We start from the raw sequence: 13,835 nt of genomic DNA, 5'->3' as shown, positions 1-13,835 counted from the left end.
CAGCAGGTCCCACTGGAAAGTTCTTGCGTGGAATCTGCCGAATGGGATTGCTTCGTAGGAAGCCACCATTTTACCCAGAACCCTTGTGCATTGATGCACTGAGACTTGGCTCGGTTTTAGGAGGTTCCTGACTAGCTCGGATAACTCCCTGGCTTTCTCCTCCGGGAGAAACATCTTTTTCTGGACTGTGTCCAGGATCATCCCTAGGAACAGAAGACACGTCGTCGGAACCAGGTGCGATTTTGGAATATTGAGAATCCAATCGTGCTGCCGCAACACTACCTGAGATAGTGCTACACCGACCTCCAACTGTTCCCTGGATCTTACCCTTATCAGGGAATCGTCCAAGTAAGGGATAACTAAAATTCCCTTCCTTCGAAGGAATATCATCATTTCGGCCAATACCTTGGTAAAGACCCGGGGTGCCGTGGACCATCCCTACGGCAGCGTCTTAACTGATAGTGACAGTTCTGTACCATAACCTGAGGTACCCTTGGTGAGAAGGGTAAATTTTGACCTGAAGGTAAGCATCCTTGATGTCCCGAGACATCATGTAGTCCCCTTCTTCCAGGTTCGCAATCACTGCTCTGAGTGACTCAATCTTGAATTTGAACCTCTGTATGTAAGTGTTCAAAGATTTTAGATTTTAGATTTAGAAACGGTCTCACCGAGCCGTCTGGCTTCGGTACCACAATAGTGTGGGATAATACCCCGTTCCCTGTTGCAGGAGGGGTACCTTGATTATCACCTGCTGGGAATACAGCTTGTGAATGGCTTCCAAAACTGCCTCCCTGTCAGAGGGAGACGTCGGTAAAACCGACTTTTGGAAACAGCGAGGGGGAGACGTCTCGAATTCCAATTTGTACCCCTGAGATATTACCTGAAGGATCCAGGGGTCTACTTGCGAGTGAGCCCACTGCGCACTGAAATTTATTGAGAACGGGTCTCCACCGTGCCTGAGCTTGTAAAGCCCTAGCGTCATACTGAGGGCTTGGCAGAGGCGGGAAAGGGTTTCTGTTCCTGTGAACTGGCTGATCTCAGCAGCCTTTTTCCTCTCCCTCTGTCACGAGCAGAAAAGAGGCACCTTTTGTCCGCTTGCCAACAAAGGACTGCGCCTGATAATACGGCGTCTTATTTTGAGAGGCGACCTGGGGTACAAACGTGGATATCCCAGCTGTTGCCGTGGCCACCAGGTCTGAAAGACCGACCCCAAATGTCCCCTTTTTAAGGCAAAACTTCCAAATGCCGTTTGGAATCCGCATCACCTGACCACTTTACTGGTGGAATTGGACAACGCACTTAGACTTGATGCCAGTCGGCAAATATTCCGCTGTGCATCATGCATATATAGAAATGCATCTTTTAAATGCTCTATAGGCAATAATATACTGTCCTTATCTAGGATATCAATATTTCCAGTCAGGGAATCCGACCACGCCAACCCAGCACTGCACATCCAGGCTGAGGCGATTGCTGGTCGCAGTATAACACCATTATGTGTGTAAATACATTTTAGGATACCCTCCTGCTTTTATCAGCAGGATCCTTAAGGGCGGCCATCTCAGGAGAGGGTAGAGCCCTTGTTCTTACAAGCGTGTGAGCGCCTTAACCCCCCTAGGGGGTGTTTCCCAACGCACCCTAACCTCTGGCGGGAAAAGGTATACTGCCAATAACTTTTTAGAAATTATTATCGGCGGAAACCCACGCATCATCACACACCTCATTTTATTTCTCAGATTCAGGAAAACCACAGGTAGTTTTTCCTCACCAAACATAATACCCCTTTTTGGTGGTACTCATATTATCAGAAATGTGTAAACATTTTCCATTGCCTCAATCATGTAACGTGTGGCCCTATTGGAAATCACGGTTGTCTCTTCACCGTCGACACAGGAGTCAGTATCCGTGTCGGCGTCTGTATCTGCCATCTGAGGTAACGGGCGCTTTAGAGCCCCTGACGGCCTATGAGACGTCTGGACATGCACAAGCTGAGTAGCCGGCTGTCTCATGTCAACCACTGTCTTTTATACAGAGCTGACACTGTCACGTAATTTTTCAACAGTACATTCACTCAGGTGTCGACCCCCTAGGGGGTGACATCACTATTACAGACAATCTGCTCCGTCTCCACATCATTTTTCTCCTCATACATGTCGACACAAACGTACCGACACACAGCACACACACAGGGAATGCTCTGATAGAGGACAGGACCCCACTAGCCCTTTGGGGAGACAGAGGGAGAGTTTGCCAGCACACACCAGAGCGCTATATATATATACAGGGATAACCTTATATAAGTGTTTTTCCCTTTATAGCTGCTGTATGTTTTAATACTGCGCCTAATTAGTGCCCCCCTCTCTTTTTTTAACCCTTTCTGTAGTGTAGTGACTGCAGGGGAGAGCCAGGGAGCTTCCCTCCAACTGAGCTGTGAGGGAAAATGGCGCCAGTGTGCTGAGGAGATAGGCTCCGCCCCTTTTCCGGCGGCCTTATCTCCCGTTTTTCTGTATATTCTGTCAGGGGTTAAATGCATCCATATAGCCCAGGAGCTATATGTGATGTATTTTTTGCCATGTAAGGTATTTTTATTGTGTTTTATTGCGTCTCAGGGCGCCCCCCCCAGCGCCCTGCACCCTCAGTGACCGGAGTATGAAGTGTGCTGAGAGCAATGGCGCACAGCTGCGGTGCTGTGCGCTACCTTATTGAAGACAGGAACATCTTCTGCCGCCGATTTTTCCGGACCTCTTCGCTCTTCTGGCTCTGTAAGGGGGCCGGCGGCGCGGCTCCGGGACCCATCCAGGCTGAACCTGTGATCGTCCCTCTGGAGCTAATGTCCAGTAGCCAAGAAGCCCAATCCACTCTGCACGCAGGTGAGTTCGCTTCTTCTCCCCTTAGTCCCTCGATGCAGTGAGCCTGTTGCCAGCAGGTCTCACTGAAAATAACAAACCTAATCTAAAACTTTCACCAAGAAGCTCAGGAGAGCCCCTAGTGTGCACCCTTCTCGTTCGGGCACAGAGATCTAACTGAGGCTTGGAGGAGGGTCATAGGGGGAGGAGCCAGTGCACACCAGGTGATCCTAAAGCTTTCTTTAGATGTGCCCAGACTCCTGCGGAGCCGCTATTCCCCATGGTCCTTACGGAGTCCCCAGCATCCACTTAGGACGTTAGAGAAATAACCCAACGCGTTTCGTCTTGTTCCAAGACTTCATCAGGGGTAAAATCTCTTCATTTCAGAACATATTGTCAGCACATAAAAGGTCATTCAAAGATGTATGAACAACGTTTCAATATTTCAATGGGACTTGATTGATACAGCGAGGACCATACCTCATATATCATCAGCTTGAGTCTGACATTCAGATATTCGAATATGGGGAAGATTCATATGTGTATAGAATCTAACTGGTTCACAAGCATAAGGAACCTCGTCGGTCAGCAGCTTGAACCTGACACTCAGAGACTCAGGAGTGAAGGCAATTCAAATGGGTATAATGTCTAACCAATTTAGAACACGTGGTAGACCCTCCAGTAGTGCAGTGCTGACAGCCAAGTCTCTGTATAATGGGGTATAAATAAAGGGAACACTAAAATAACACATCCTAGATCTGAATGAATAAAATATTGTTATTAAATACTTTGTTCTTTACATAGCTGAATGTGCTGACAACAAAATCACACAAAAATAATCAATGTAAATCAAATGTATTAACCCATGGAGGTCTGGATTTGGAGTCACCCTCAAAATTAAAGTGGAAAAACACACTACATGCTGATCCAACTTTGATGTAATGTCCTTAAAACAAGTCAAAATGAGGCTCAGTAGTGTGTGTGGCCTCCACGTGCCTGTATGACCTCCCTACAACCCACACAAGTGGCTCAGGTAGTGCAGCTCATCCAGGATGGCACATCAATGCGAGCTGTGGCAAGGTTTGCTGTGTCTGTCAACGTAGTGTCCAGAGCATGGAGGCGCTACCAGGAGACTGGCCAGTACATCAGGAGATGTGGAGGAGGCCGTAGGAGGGCAACAACCCAGCAGCAGGACCGCTACCTCCGCCTTTGTGCAAGGATGAACAGGAGGAGCACTGCCAGAGCCCTGCAAAATGACCTACAGCAAGCCATAAATGTGCATGTGTCTACTCAAACGGTCAGAAACAGACTCCATGAGGGTGGTATGAGGGCCCGACGTCCACAGGTGGGGGTTGTGCTTACAGCCCAACACCGTGCAAGACGTTTGGCATTTGCCAGAGAACACCAAGATTGGCAAATTCGCCACTGGCGCCCTGTGCTCTTCACAGATGAAAGCAGGTTCTCACTGAGCACATGTGACAGACGTGACAGAGTCTGGAGATGCCAAGGAGAACGTTCTGCTGCCTGCAACTTCCTTCAGCATGACCAGTTTGGCAGTGGGTCAGTAATGGTGTGGGGTGGCATTTCTTTGGGGGGCCGCACAGCCCTCCATGTGCTCGCCAGAGGTAGCCTGACTGCCATTAGGTACCGAGATGAGATCTTCAGACCCCTTGTGAGACCATATGCTGGTGCGGTTGGCCATGGGTTCCTCCTAATGCAAGACAATGCTAGACCTCATGTGGCTGGAGTGTGTCAGCAGTTCCTGCAAGACGAAGGCATTGATGCTATGGACTGGCCCGCCCGTTCCCCAGACCTGAATCCAATTGAGCACATCTGGGACATCATGTCTCGCTCCATCCACCAACGCTACGTTGCACCACAGACTGTCCAGGAGTTGGAGGATGCTTTAGTCCAGGTCTGGGAGGAGATCCCTCAGGAGACCATCCGCCACCTCATCAGGAGCATGCCCAGGATTTTAAACCTACCGGTAAATCTTTTTCTCCTAGTCCGTAGAGGATGCTGGGGACTCCGTAAGGACTATGGGGTATAGATGGGTTCCGCAGGAGACATGGGCACTATAAAGAACTTTTAGTATGGGTGTGCACTGGCTCCTCCCTCTATGCCCCTCCTCCAGACCTCAGTTAGAGAACTGTGCAAAGAGGATATGGACAATACGAGGAAAGGATTTTGTTAATCTAAGGGCAAGATTCATACCAGCCCACACCAAGCATACCATATAACCTGGAAATATGCAACCAGTTAACAGTATGAACAAAAAACAGCTTCAGTCAAAGACCGATTCCCACTGTAACATAACCCTTATGTAAGCAACAACTATATACAAGTCTTGCAGAGTAAGTCCGCACTGAGACGGGCGCCCAGCATCCTCTACGGACTAGGAGAAAAAGATTTACCGGTAGGTTTAAAATCTTATTTTCTCTTACGTCCTAGAGGATGCTGGGGACTCGGTAAGGACCATGGGGATTATACCAAAGCTCCAAACCGGGCGGGAGAGTGCGGATGACTCTGTAGCACCGATTGAGCAAACGCGAGGTCCTCATCAGCCAGGGTATCAAACTTGTATAATCTTGCAAAAGTGTTTGAACCCGACCAAGTAGCTGCTCGGCATAACTGCAAAGCCGAGACGCCTCGGGCAGCCGCCCAAGAAGAGCCCACCTTCCTAGTGGAATGGGCCTTTACCGAATTTGGTAACGGCAATCCAGCCGTAGAATAAGCCTGCTGAATCGTGTTACATATCCAGCGAGCAATAGTCTGCTTCGAAGCAGGCGCGCCAATCTTGTTTGCTGCATTTTCCCAGCTAGGATCCGGCGTTCAACCGCCATGCCGTCAAACGTAACCGCGGTAAATCTTGGAACACGCAGGGCCCCTGCTGCAACAGGTCCTTCCTGAGAGGAAGAGGCCAAGGATCTTCTGTGAGCATGTCCTGAAGATCTGAGTACCAGGCCCTTCGAGGCCAATCTGGAACAATGAGTATTGTTTGTACTCTTTTTTGTCTTATGATCCTCAAAACTTTTGCGATGGGAGGAAGAGGAGGAAACACACAGACCGACTGAAACACCCATGGTGTTACCAGGGCGTCTACTGCTATTGCCTGAGGGTCCCGGGACCTGGCATAATACCTCCGAAGCTTCTTGTTGAGGCGTGACGCCATCATGTCTATTTGAGGAATTCCCCAGAGACCCGTTATCTCTGCAAAGACTTCTTGATGAAGTCCCCACTCTCCTGGATGGAGATCGTGTCTGCTGAGGAAGTCCGCTTCCCAGTTGTCCACTCCCGGAATGAAGACTGCTGACAGAGCGCTTACGTGATTTTCCGCCCAGCGAAGAATCCTGGTGGCTTCCGCCATCGCGACTCTGCTCCATGTCCCGCCTTGGCGGTTCACATGAGCCACGGCTGTGACATTGTCTGATTGAATCAGAACCGGTAGGTCGCGAAGAAGACTCTCTGCTTGTCGAAGGCCGTTGTATATGGCCCTTAATTCCAGCACTTTGATGTGCACACAAGACTCCTGGCTTGACCATAGTCCCTGAAAATTACTTCCTTGGGTGACTGCTCCCCATCCTCGGAGGCTCACGTCCGTGGTTACGAGAATCCATTCCTGAATCCCGAACCTGCGACCCTCTAGAAGGTGAGCACTTTGCAGCCACCATAGGAGAGACACACTGGCCCTGGGGGACAGTGTTATTTTCTGATGTATTTGTAGATGGGACCCGGACCACTTGTCCAGAAGGTCCCACTGAAACGTCCTCGCATGAAACCTGCCAAAGGGAATGGCCTCGTAGGAGGCCACCATTTTTCCCAGAACTCGAGTGCATTGATGAACTGACACTCTTTTTGGCTTTAGCAGGTCTCTGACCATGTTCTGGAGGTCCTGGGCTTTTTCCAACGGGAGAAAAACCTTCTTTCGTTCCGTGTCCAGTATCATGCCTAGGAACGATAGTCGAGTTGTTGGAACCAATTGCGACTTTGGCAGATTGAGAATCCAACCGTGCTGTTGGAGCACTCTCAGGGAGAGCGATACGTTCTTCAGCAATTGATCTCTTGATCTCGACTTTATCAGGAGATCGTCCAAGTATGGTATAATTGTGACTCCATGCCTGCGCAGGATCACCATCATTTCCGCCATCACCTTGGTGAAAATCCTCGGGGCCGTGGCAAGCCCAAACGGCAACGTCTGAAACTGGTAATGACAATCCTGTACAGCGAATCTCAGATACTCCTGATGAGAGGGATATATTGGGATATGAAGGTAAGCATCCTTTGTGTCTAGCGACACCATAAAATCCCCCCCTTCCAGGCTGGATATTACAGCTCGGAGCGATTCCATCTTGAATTTGAATCTTTTCAAGTACAGGTTTAGGGATTTTAGATTTAAAATGGGTCTGACCGAACCACCCGGCTTCGGGACCACAAACAGGGTCAAATAATATCCTTTTCCCTGTTGGACAAGGGGAACCCTGACAATCACTTGCTGTTGACACAGCGTTTGAATTGCAGTTAACACTACTTCCCTCTCTGGGGAAGAAGCTGGTAAGGCCAACTTGAAAAACCGGCGCGGGGGCACCTCCTCGAATTCCAGCTTGTAGTCCTGGGAAACAATTTCTATCGCCCAAGGATCCACGTCTGACCGAACCCAGACTTGGCTGAAGAGTCGAAGGCGTGCCCCCACCGGTGCGGACTCCCGTAGGGGAGCCCCAGCGTCATGCGGTGGATTTTGTAGAAGCCGGGGAGGACTTCTGCTCCTGGGAACTAGCCGAAGCAGGCGTTCTCTTTCCTCTACCCTTACCTCTGGCAAGGAAAGAGGAGCCCCGACCTCTTCTGGACTTATGCGACCGAAAGGACTGCATCTGATACTGTGGAGTTTTCTTTTGCTGTTGGGGAACAAAAATTTACCCGCTGTAGCTGTGGAATTCAGGTCCGCGAGCCCCTCCCCAAACAACACTTCACCCTTGTACGGTAAAACCTCCATATGCTTTTTTGAGTCCGCATCACCCGTCCATTGCCGGGTCCATAAGGCTCGTCTCGCAGAAATAGCCATGGCATTGGCTCTGGAACCCAGCAATCCAATGTCTCTTTGAGCGTCTCTCATATATAAGACTGCGTCCTTAATATGGGCTAAAGTTAACAAAATGGTATCCCTATCTAGAGTATCAAGGTCAGCTGTTAAAGCCTTGTCCACGCTGGGAGAGGATTCCCAACGTACCCTGTCCTGTGTAGGGAAAGGGTATGCCATAAGAACTCTTTTGGGAATCTGCAGTTTCTTATCTGGAGTTTCCAAAGCTTTTTCAAATAACTCGTTAAGTTCATGAGATGGGGGAAAGGTTACTACCTGCTTCTTTCCCTTAAACATGTGTACCCTCGTGTCGGGAACAGAGGGTTCATCCGTGATATGCAAAACATCCTTTATTGCAATAATCATACACTGAAAACTTTTTGACACCCTAGGGTGCAATCTTGCTTCATCATAGTCGACACTGGAGTCAGAGTCCGTGTCGGTATCCATGTCTACTATTTGTGACAAGGGACGTTTCTTAGACCCCGAAGGGCCCTGTGAGTCGGTCCAATCCGTGGATTGACCCCCTGTTGTCTCCCTGGACTCTGCTTTGTCCAGTCTCTTATGTAAGGATGCTACACTTGCATTTAACATATGCCACATATCCATCCATTCTTGAGTCGGCACCACCGACGGGGACTCACCACTCATCTGCTCCACCTCCTCCTTGGACGAGCCTTCCGCTTCAAACATTTCTGATGAAGCCGCTGAGCCCGGAGGGAGGCGGGGAAACGCGTTAAGGACTCATATATTTCTGCTACATACCACTGCCAACTGTACTGCCCACCGCCAGCAATATTTTAGATCTATACGGATGATCCCCTCCAGAGATGACTGCCCTAAAAGGTTAAAAGCACCAGCAGCCGGGAGGAAGCCACTGAGATCTTAATGCTGGAAGAGAGCGGTGAGCATACATATTTTGTCTGGCCAGACACTTTTAAGAATTAAATCTTTCAGCTTCAACGGATCTTAATTGCTGAATGGACTTTGTTACGTTGCTGTCATTGAAACCCACTATTGCAGCTACCAGTGATTATTGCTGGTTGGATTTATCAGCGTGCAGGGTGTCACGCGGCCACATCATTTCTACAGTGACACAGTGTTTTTAAATATCTTAATGGACTGCTACATTGTTAAAGTGGACTGATCTAGTATAGCAGTCAAAATATACATTATAGAGGATATTGTTGAATGAGTTTTTGTCTAATTTATCCATATTGTCCAGACAGAAAAGAGCATATTTTATGTTTTTTAAAATAATATATTGATGTGTTTAAATTACCGGCCGGTGGTTATGTTTATTAAATTTTATTGTTATTTTTTGAAATGAAGCAATACATTTTTGCCCAATCTATGGGGGTCATTCCGAGTTGTTCGCTCGCAAGCTGCTTTTAGCAGCTTTGCACACGCTAAGCCGCCGCCTACTGGGAGTGAATCTTAGCATAGTAAAATTGCGAACAAAAGATTCTCAAAATTGCGATTACACACCTCTTAGCAGTTTCTGAGTAGCTCCAGACTTACTCGGCATCTGCGATCAGTTCAGTGCTTCTCATTCCTGGTTTGACGTCACAAACACACCCAGCGTTCGCCCAGACACTCCTCCGTTTCTCCAGCCACTCCCGCGTTTTTCCCAGAAACGGTAGCGTTTTTTCGCACACACCCATAAAACGTCCAGTTTCCGCCCAGAAACACCCACTTCCTGTCAATCACATTACGATCACCAGAACGAAGAAAAAACGTGAGTAAAATACCTAAGTGCATAGCAAATTTACTTGGCGCAGTCGCACTGCGGACATTGCGCATGCGCATTCGCGACTAATCGCTCCGTTGCGAGAAAAAAATAACGAGCGAACAACTCGGAATGACCCCCAATATGCGCTACAATATCTTTGTCTTACGATTTTTTTCTTCTGATAAGGTTGAGTAGCCTTATTTTGTTGGCTGCATTTAGATTGGTGTGTATCGAGCGCTTGGTTATATTTGATTGCTTATTTAACATATGCCACATATCCATCCATTCTTGAGTCGGCACCACCGACGGGGACTCACCACTCATCTGCTCCACCTCCTCCTTGGACGAGCCTTTCCGTTTCAAACATGCCGACACGCACGTACCGACACCCCACACACACCGGGATATAACTATAAGGGGACAATTCCCCAACCAGGCTCTTTGGAGAGAGAGTATGCCAGCACACACCCAGCGCCAAACTGACACTGGAATAAACCCAGATAGCGCTTTTATGTTATAATAATAACTTCCCCACTCACTGCGCCAATAATTGTGCCCCCCTCCTCTTTTTCAGCCCTCTTATCTGTTCAGCAGGGCAGAGTCCGGAGAGCCAGCGTCTCTGCAGCTTCTGTGGAGAAAATGGCGCTGGTTAGTACTGAGGGATCAAGCTCCGCCCCCTCCAGCGGCGGGCTTCGGTCCCGCTTCAATTTGCAAAAAAATGGCGGGGGTTTATCTATTTACTGCCTCCGCAGCCTAATATACTCTAATATGCCAGCCTTGAGGTTTATTGCTGCCCAGGGCGCCCCCCCCCTGCGCCCTGCACCCATCAGTGCCTGCTCTGTGTGTGTTGTGTGGGAGCAATGTACCTCAGTGAAGATCTGAAGTCTTCTTTTCTTCTAATACTCACCCGGCTTCTATCTTCCGGCTTTGCGAGGAGGACGGCGGCGCGGCTCCGGGACGAACTGCAGGGTGAGACCTGCGTTCCGACTCCCTCTGGAGCTAATGGTGTCTAGTAGCCTAAGAAGCAGAGCCTATCATTTAAGTAGGTCTGCTTCTCTCTCCTCAGTCCCACGATGCAGGGAGCCTGTTGCCAGCAGTGCTCCCTGAAAATAAAAAACCTATCAAAATTCTTTAAACAGAGAAACTCAGGAGAGCTCCTCTGTAATGCACCCAGTCTCCTCTGGGCACAAGATCTAACTGAGGTCTGGAGGAGGGGCATAGAGGGAGGAGCCAGTGCACACCCATACTAAAAGTTCTTTATAGTGCCCATGTCTCCTGCGGAGCCCGTCTATACCCCATGGTCCTTACGGAGTCCCCAGCATCCTCTAGGACGTAAGAGAAAATAGAATGAGGGTATCTAGCGACCACTGGTGTTAATACATTACATAATACATGTAAAAGATACGCGTTTCGTCCTAAGGCTTCATCAAGGGGACCCCTTGATGAAGCCTTAGGACGAAACGCATTGGGTTTCCCTCACTGTGACCTCCAGCACCTTAAAGATAAGACATATCTCCTTATTATATTTATATATAAAAAAAAAACAGTTTTAAAGAAAGAACATATTTATAACCAAACATAGTGTATTTTATGGTCTGTTTATCTTTCTAGTCTTTTTATATACTCTTTGTGTACCTTATGTCTGTAATAAAATGTATTTGTTAAACCTTAAAATTGATACGTGTATCATGTAACGTATTAACACCAGTGGTCGCTAGATACCCTCATTCTATTTTTTTCATATATATATATATATATATATATATTTATTATTACATTAAGGATCAACAGCCGCAGCCCTTGAAATTCTATAAAACACTTTTCTTTCTCTGCACACATTTCTGAACTAGATTTTGAAAATGTGTCACATTTTATGATGCTCTCCTAACGTGGATATATTGTAATACATATCAATAAAGCTATAATAATTTAATAATACGGTTAACAAAAATATTAAGTCTCAAAAGTGCACCACTTTAAGTGAGGAATTAGTGCACCACTTTAAGAGAGGAATTCAACTATGGGCAGGTGTCTTCGCCCGGTAACAGCCGCATTTTATGGAAGCCTGATCTCGCACACCCATAGGGTTGCAAGGACTTTTGTGCGTGTCTGGAGTAAAGGCAGGTTGCAGGTGGTGGGAGATGCCGGCATTTAAACGCTTCAGTAACAGAAATTCGCACCTAAGAATTCCACCATAAAACTCCTCTTCTTTTCTCTTTTTTTTTTGTATGGTTCATGTAGAGTTATTGGCAGCACCTCATTACAGGATTTATAAAATAAGAGAATAGATTTCTCTGTGTTACACATTTATTTTCGTAAGATGAGACCGACACCAATGTGAAAATGATAAAACTGGTACGGGATTTACAGTACATGCATGCTTACAATGTAGTAACTGCAGAGACCTTAAAGGAAACAGTTTTTTCAGCATCCAGGACCTCCGCACTTCTGAGATGGGGCCTAATTCAGACCTGATCGTAGCCGTGAAAAATTTTTCACGGCTACGATCAGCCACCCCGACATGCGGGAGGACGCCCAGCACAGGGCTAGTCCGCCCCGCATGTCTGGCCCTCCCCCTGCCGCACAGGTACAAAAGCATCGCACGGCGGCGATGCTTTTGTACCTGAAAAGTAGCTCCCTACCAGCACAGCTCCTGTGCGCAGGCAGGGAGCTACCCGTCACTCTCCGGGTCTCAGCGGCTGCGTGTGACGTCACGCAGCTCCCGTGGCCCGCCCCCCGCGCGGTTCGGGCACGCCTGTGTTGCCCCGGCCGTGCCCTCAAAACGGCAGCCCAACGCCGCCGGCCCGCCCCCTCCCGCCCAGCGAACGCTTCTGCCTGTCAATCAGGTGGAGGCGATCACTGGGCTGAGATGTTCATAGCATCTCTGGCATGCACCAGCACACTGCGGCATCGGCGCATGCGCAGTACGGACCTGATCGCCCCCTGTGCCAAAGAGCACAGCAGCGATCAGGTCTGAATTAGCCCCTATACTCCAGTCTATCACGCATCTGATACTTCGTCCTGACCAGTTTAGAAGGTAAAGTGCATTGCCGGGATGGTTGTCTGCGCAGCAGACTGGACGGCTTTCCATCAACTAAGACAACTTTATTTCAATGCTCTCCCTGCTCTTACATCAGCAGCCACCGTCACCCAATGCAGATTACCAAAGCTCCCATAGAAATGGATAATAACAACAGTTTTACTGTAAGAACATGCCGTCTCCACGGGTGAGGATTACAACGTCACACTTACTCTCAGGTCAGCCTCCTTGCCCAGGATGTCATACAGCGAAGCTCCTTTGGAGGTGATTTCAGATGCAAGCTGTCTGGCCATTTTCAAGTCAGTAATCTGAGGGACAGGCGACAGATAAGTGTGGCTGACACGGCCTGGAATTCACATCAACTGCACATCAAGTGAGAACATGAGAATGTAATGGGAATAATGCCGGGTATATATTGTCAGATAAAACGTCTGTCAGACCGAGAGAGGTTTTATCTGATAGCCTGAAACCCATCAGATACCCTGGACATACACTGGGAGATATCTCACAGTGTATGGCCACATGATATCTGGGTTCCTCCCCTGGGGATTAGGCTTTCCACATTTCTCCCCTGTGAAGGAACAGGGGTAATATTGGGAAGTCTCCTGTATCAGCGCATATACTGCCGGATGCAGTCTACCAATGATCGGATCTGTCAGGCATGTTGGTAGATCTCTCATGACAGTCCACCAGATCATTGCTGACTGGACGCAGCCATAATATATGCGATTATTAGCCAACAATCTGCGGTTCAGGATGATAATTGTATAATGTATGCTCGGCATAAGATGAACTAAGTTCAATTCAGTTTTACAAGCACAAGCAATACAATAAACAGCAACAGCAACAGTGTGTGTAAATAACAGTAACACCAGTGTACACTAACTGCTGGCATAGAGATGCACCTAACAATCTGAACAGCTAAAACTAAAGAGTTACCACCGACATTCTGGTCATTAAGCACCTGTGGGTGGGCACTGCGCATTCTACGGTGGGTGGTAATGCCTTCCATGAGGTATTCCTGGTACATGTGTGACACCGTAGATCAAGGAATGTTGGAATGTCCCATCCGTTGGGCACCCATTCTCATGCCCCATTTGAACTCCGATAATTCACGTCACCTTGCCATGAGCAGCCTAGCCG

The 13,835-nt window shown here is 48.2% G+C and overlaps 1 protein-coding gene across 2 annotated transcripts in view; it reads right to left on the bottom strand.

The window, feature by feature from the left end:
• CLUAP1 (clusterin associated protein 1) overlaps positions 1-13,835 on the bottom strand; it is a 214,801-nt gene that overhangs the window by 124,963 nt on the left and 76,003 nt on the right. For both annotated transcript variants that reach the window (XM_063934791.1, XM_063934792.1), the window contains exon 5: positions 12,905-13,000. In XM_063934791.1, coding sequence (XP_063790861.1) covers positions 12,905-13,000 — 96 coding nt within the window. The remainder of the gene's footprint in view (positions 1-12,904; positions 13,001-13,835) is intronic.

This window comes from Pseudophryne corroboree, chromosome 7, assembly GCF_028390025.1.
Source record: "Pseudophryne corroboree isolate aPseCor3 chromosome 7, aPseCor3.hap2, whole genome shotgun sequence".
Lineage (NCBI taxonomy): Eukaryota > Metazoa > Chordata > Amphibia > Anura > Myobatrachidae > Pseudophryne > Pseudophryne corroboree.
The sequence above is the reverse complement of the archived record's forward strand: the minus strand, read 5'-3'. Positions and strand labels throughout refer to the sequence as shown.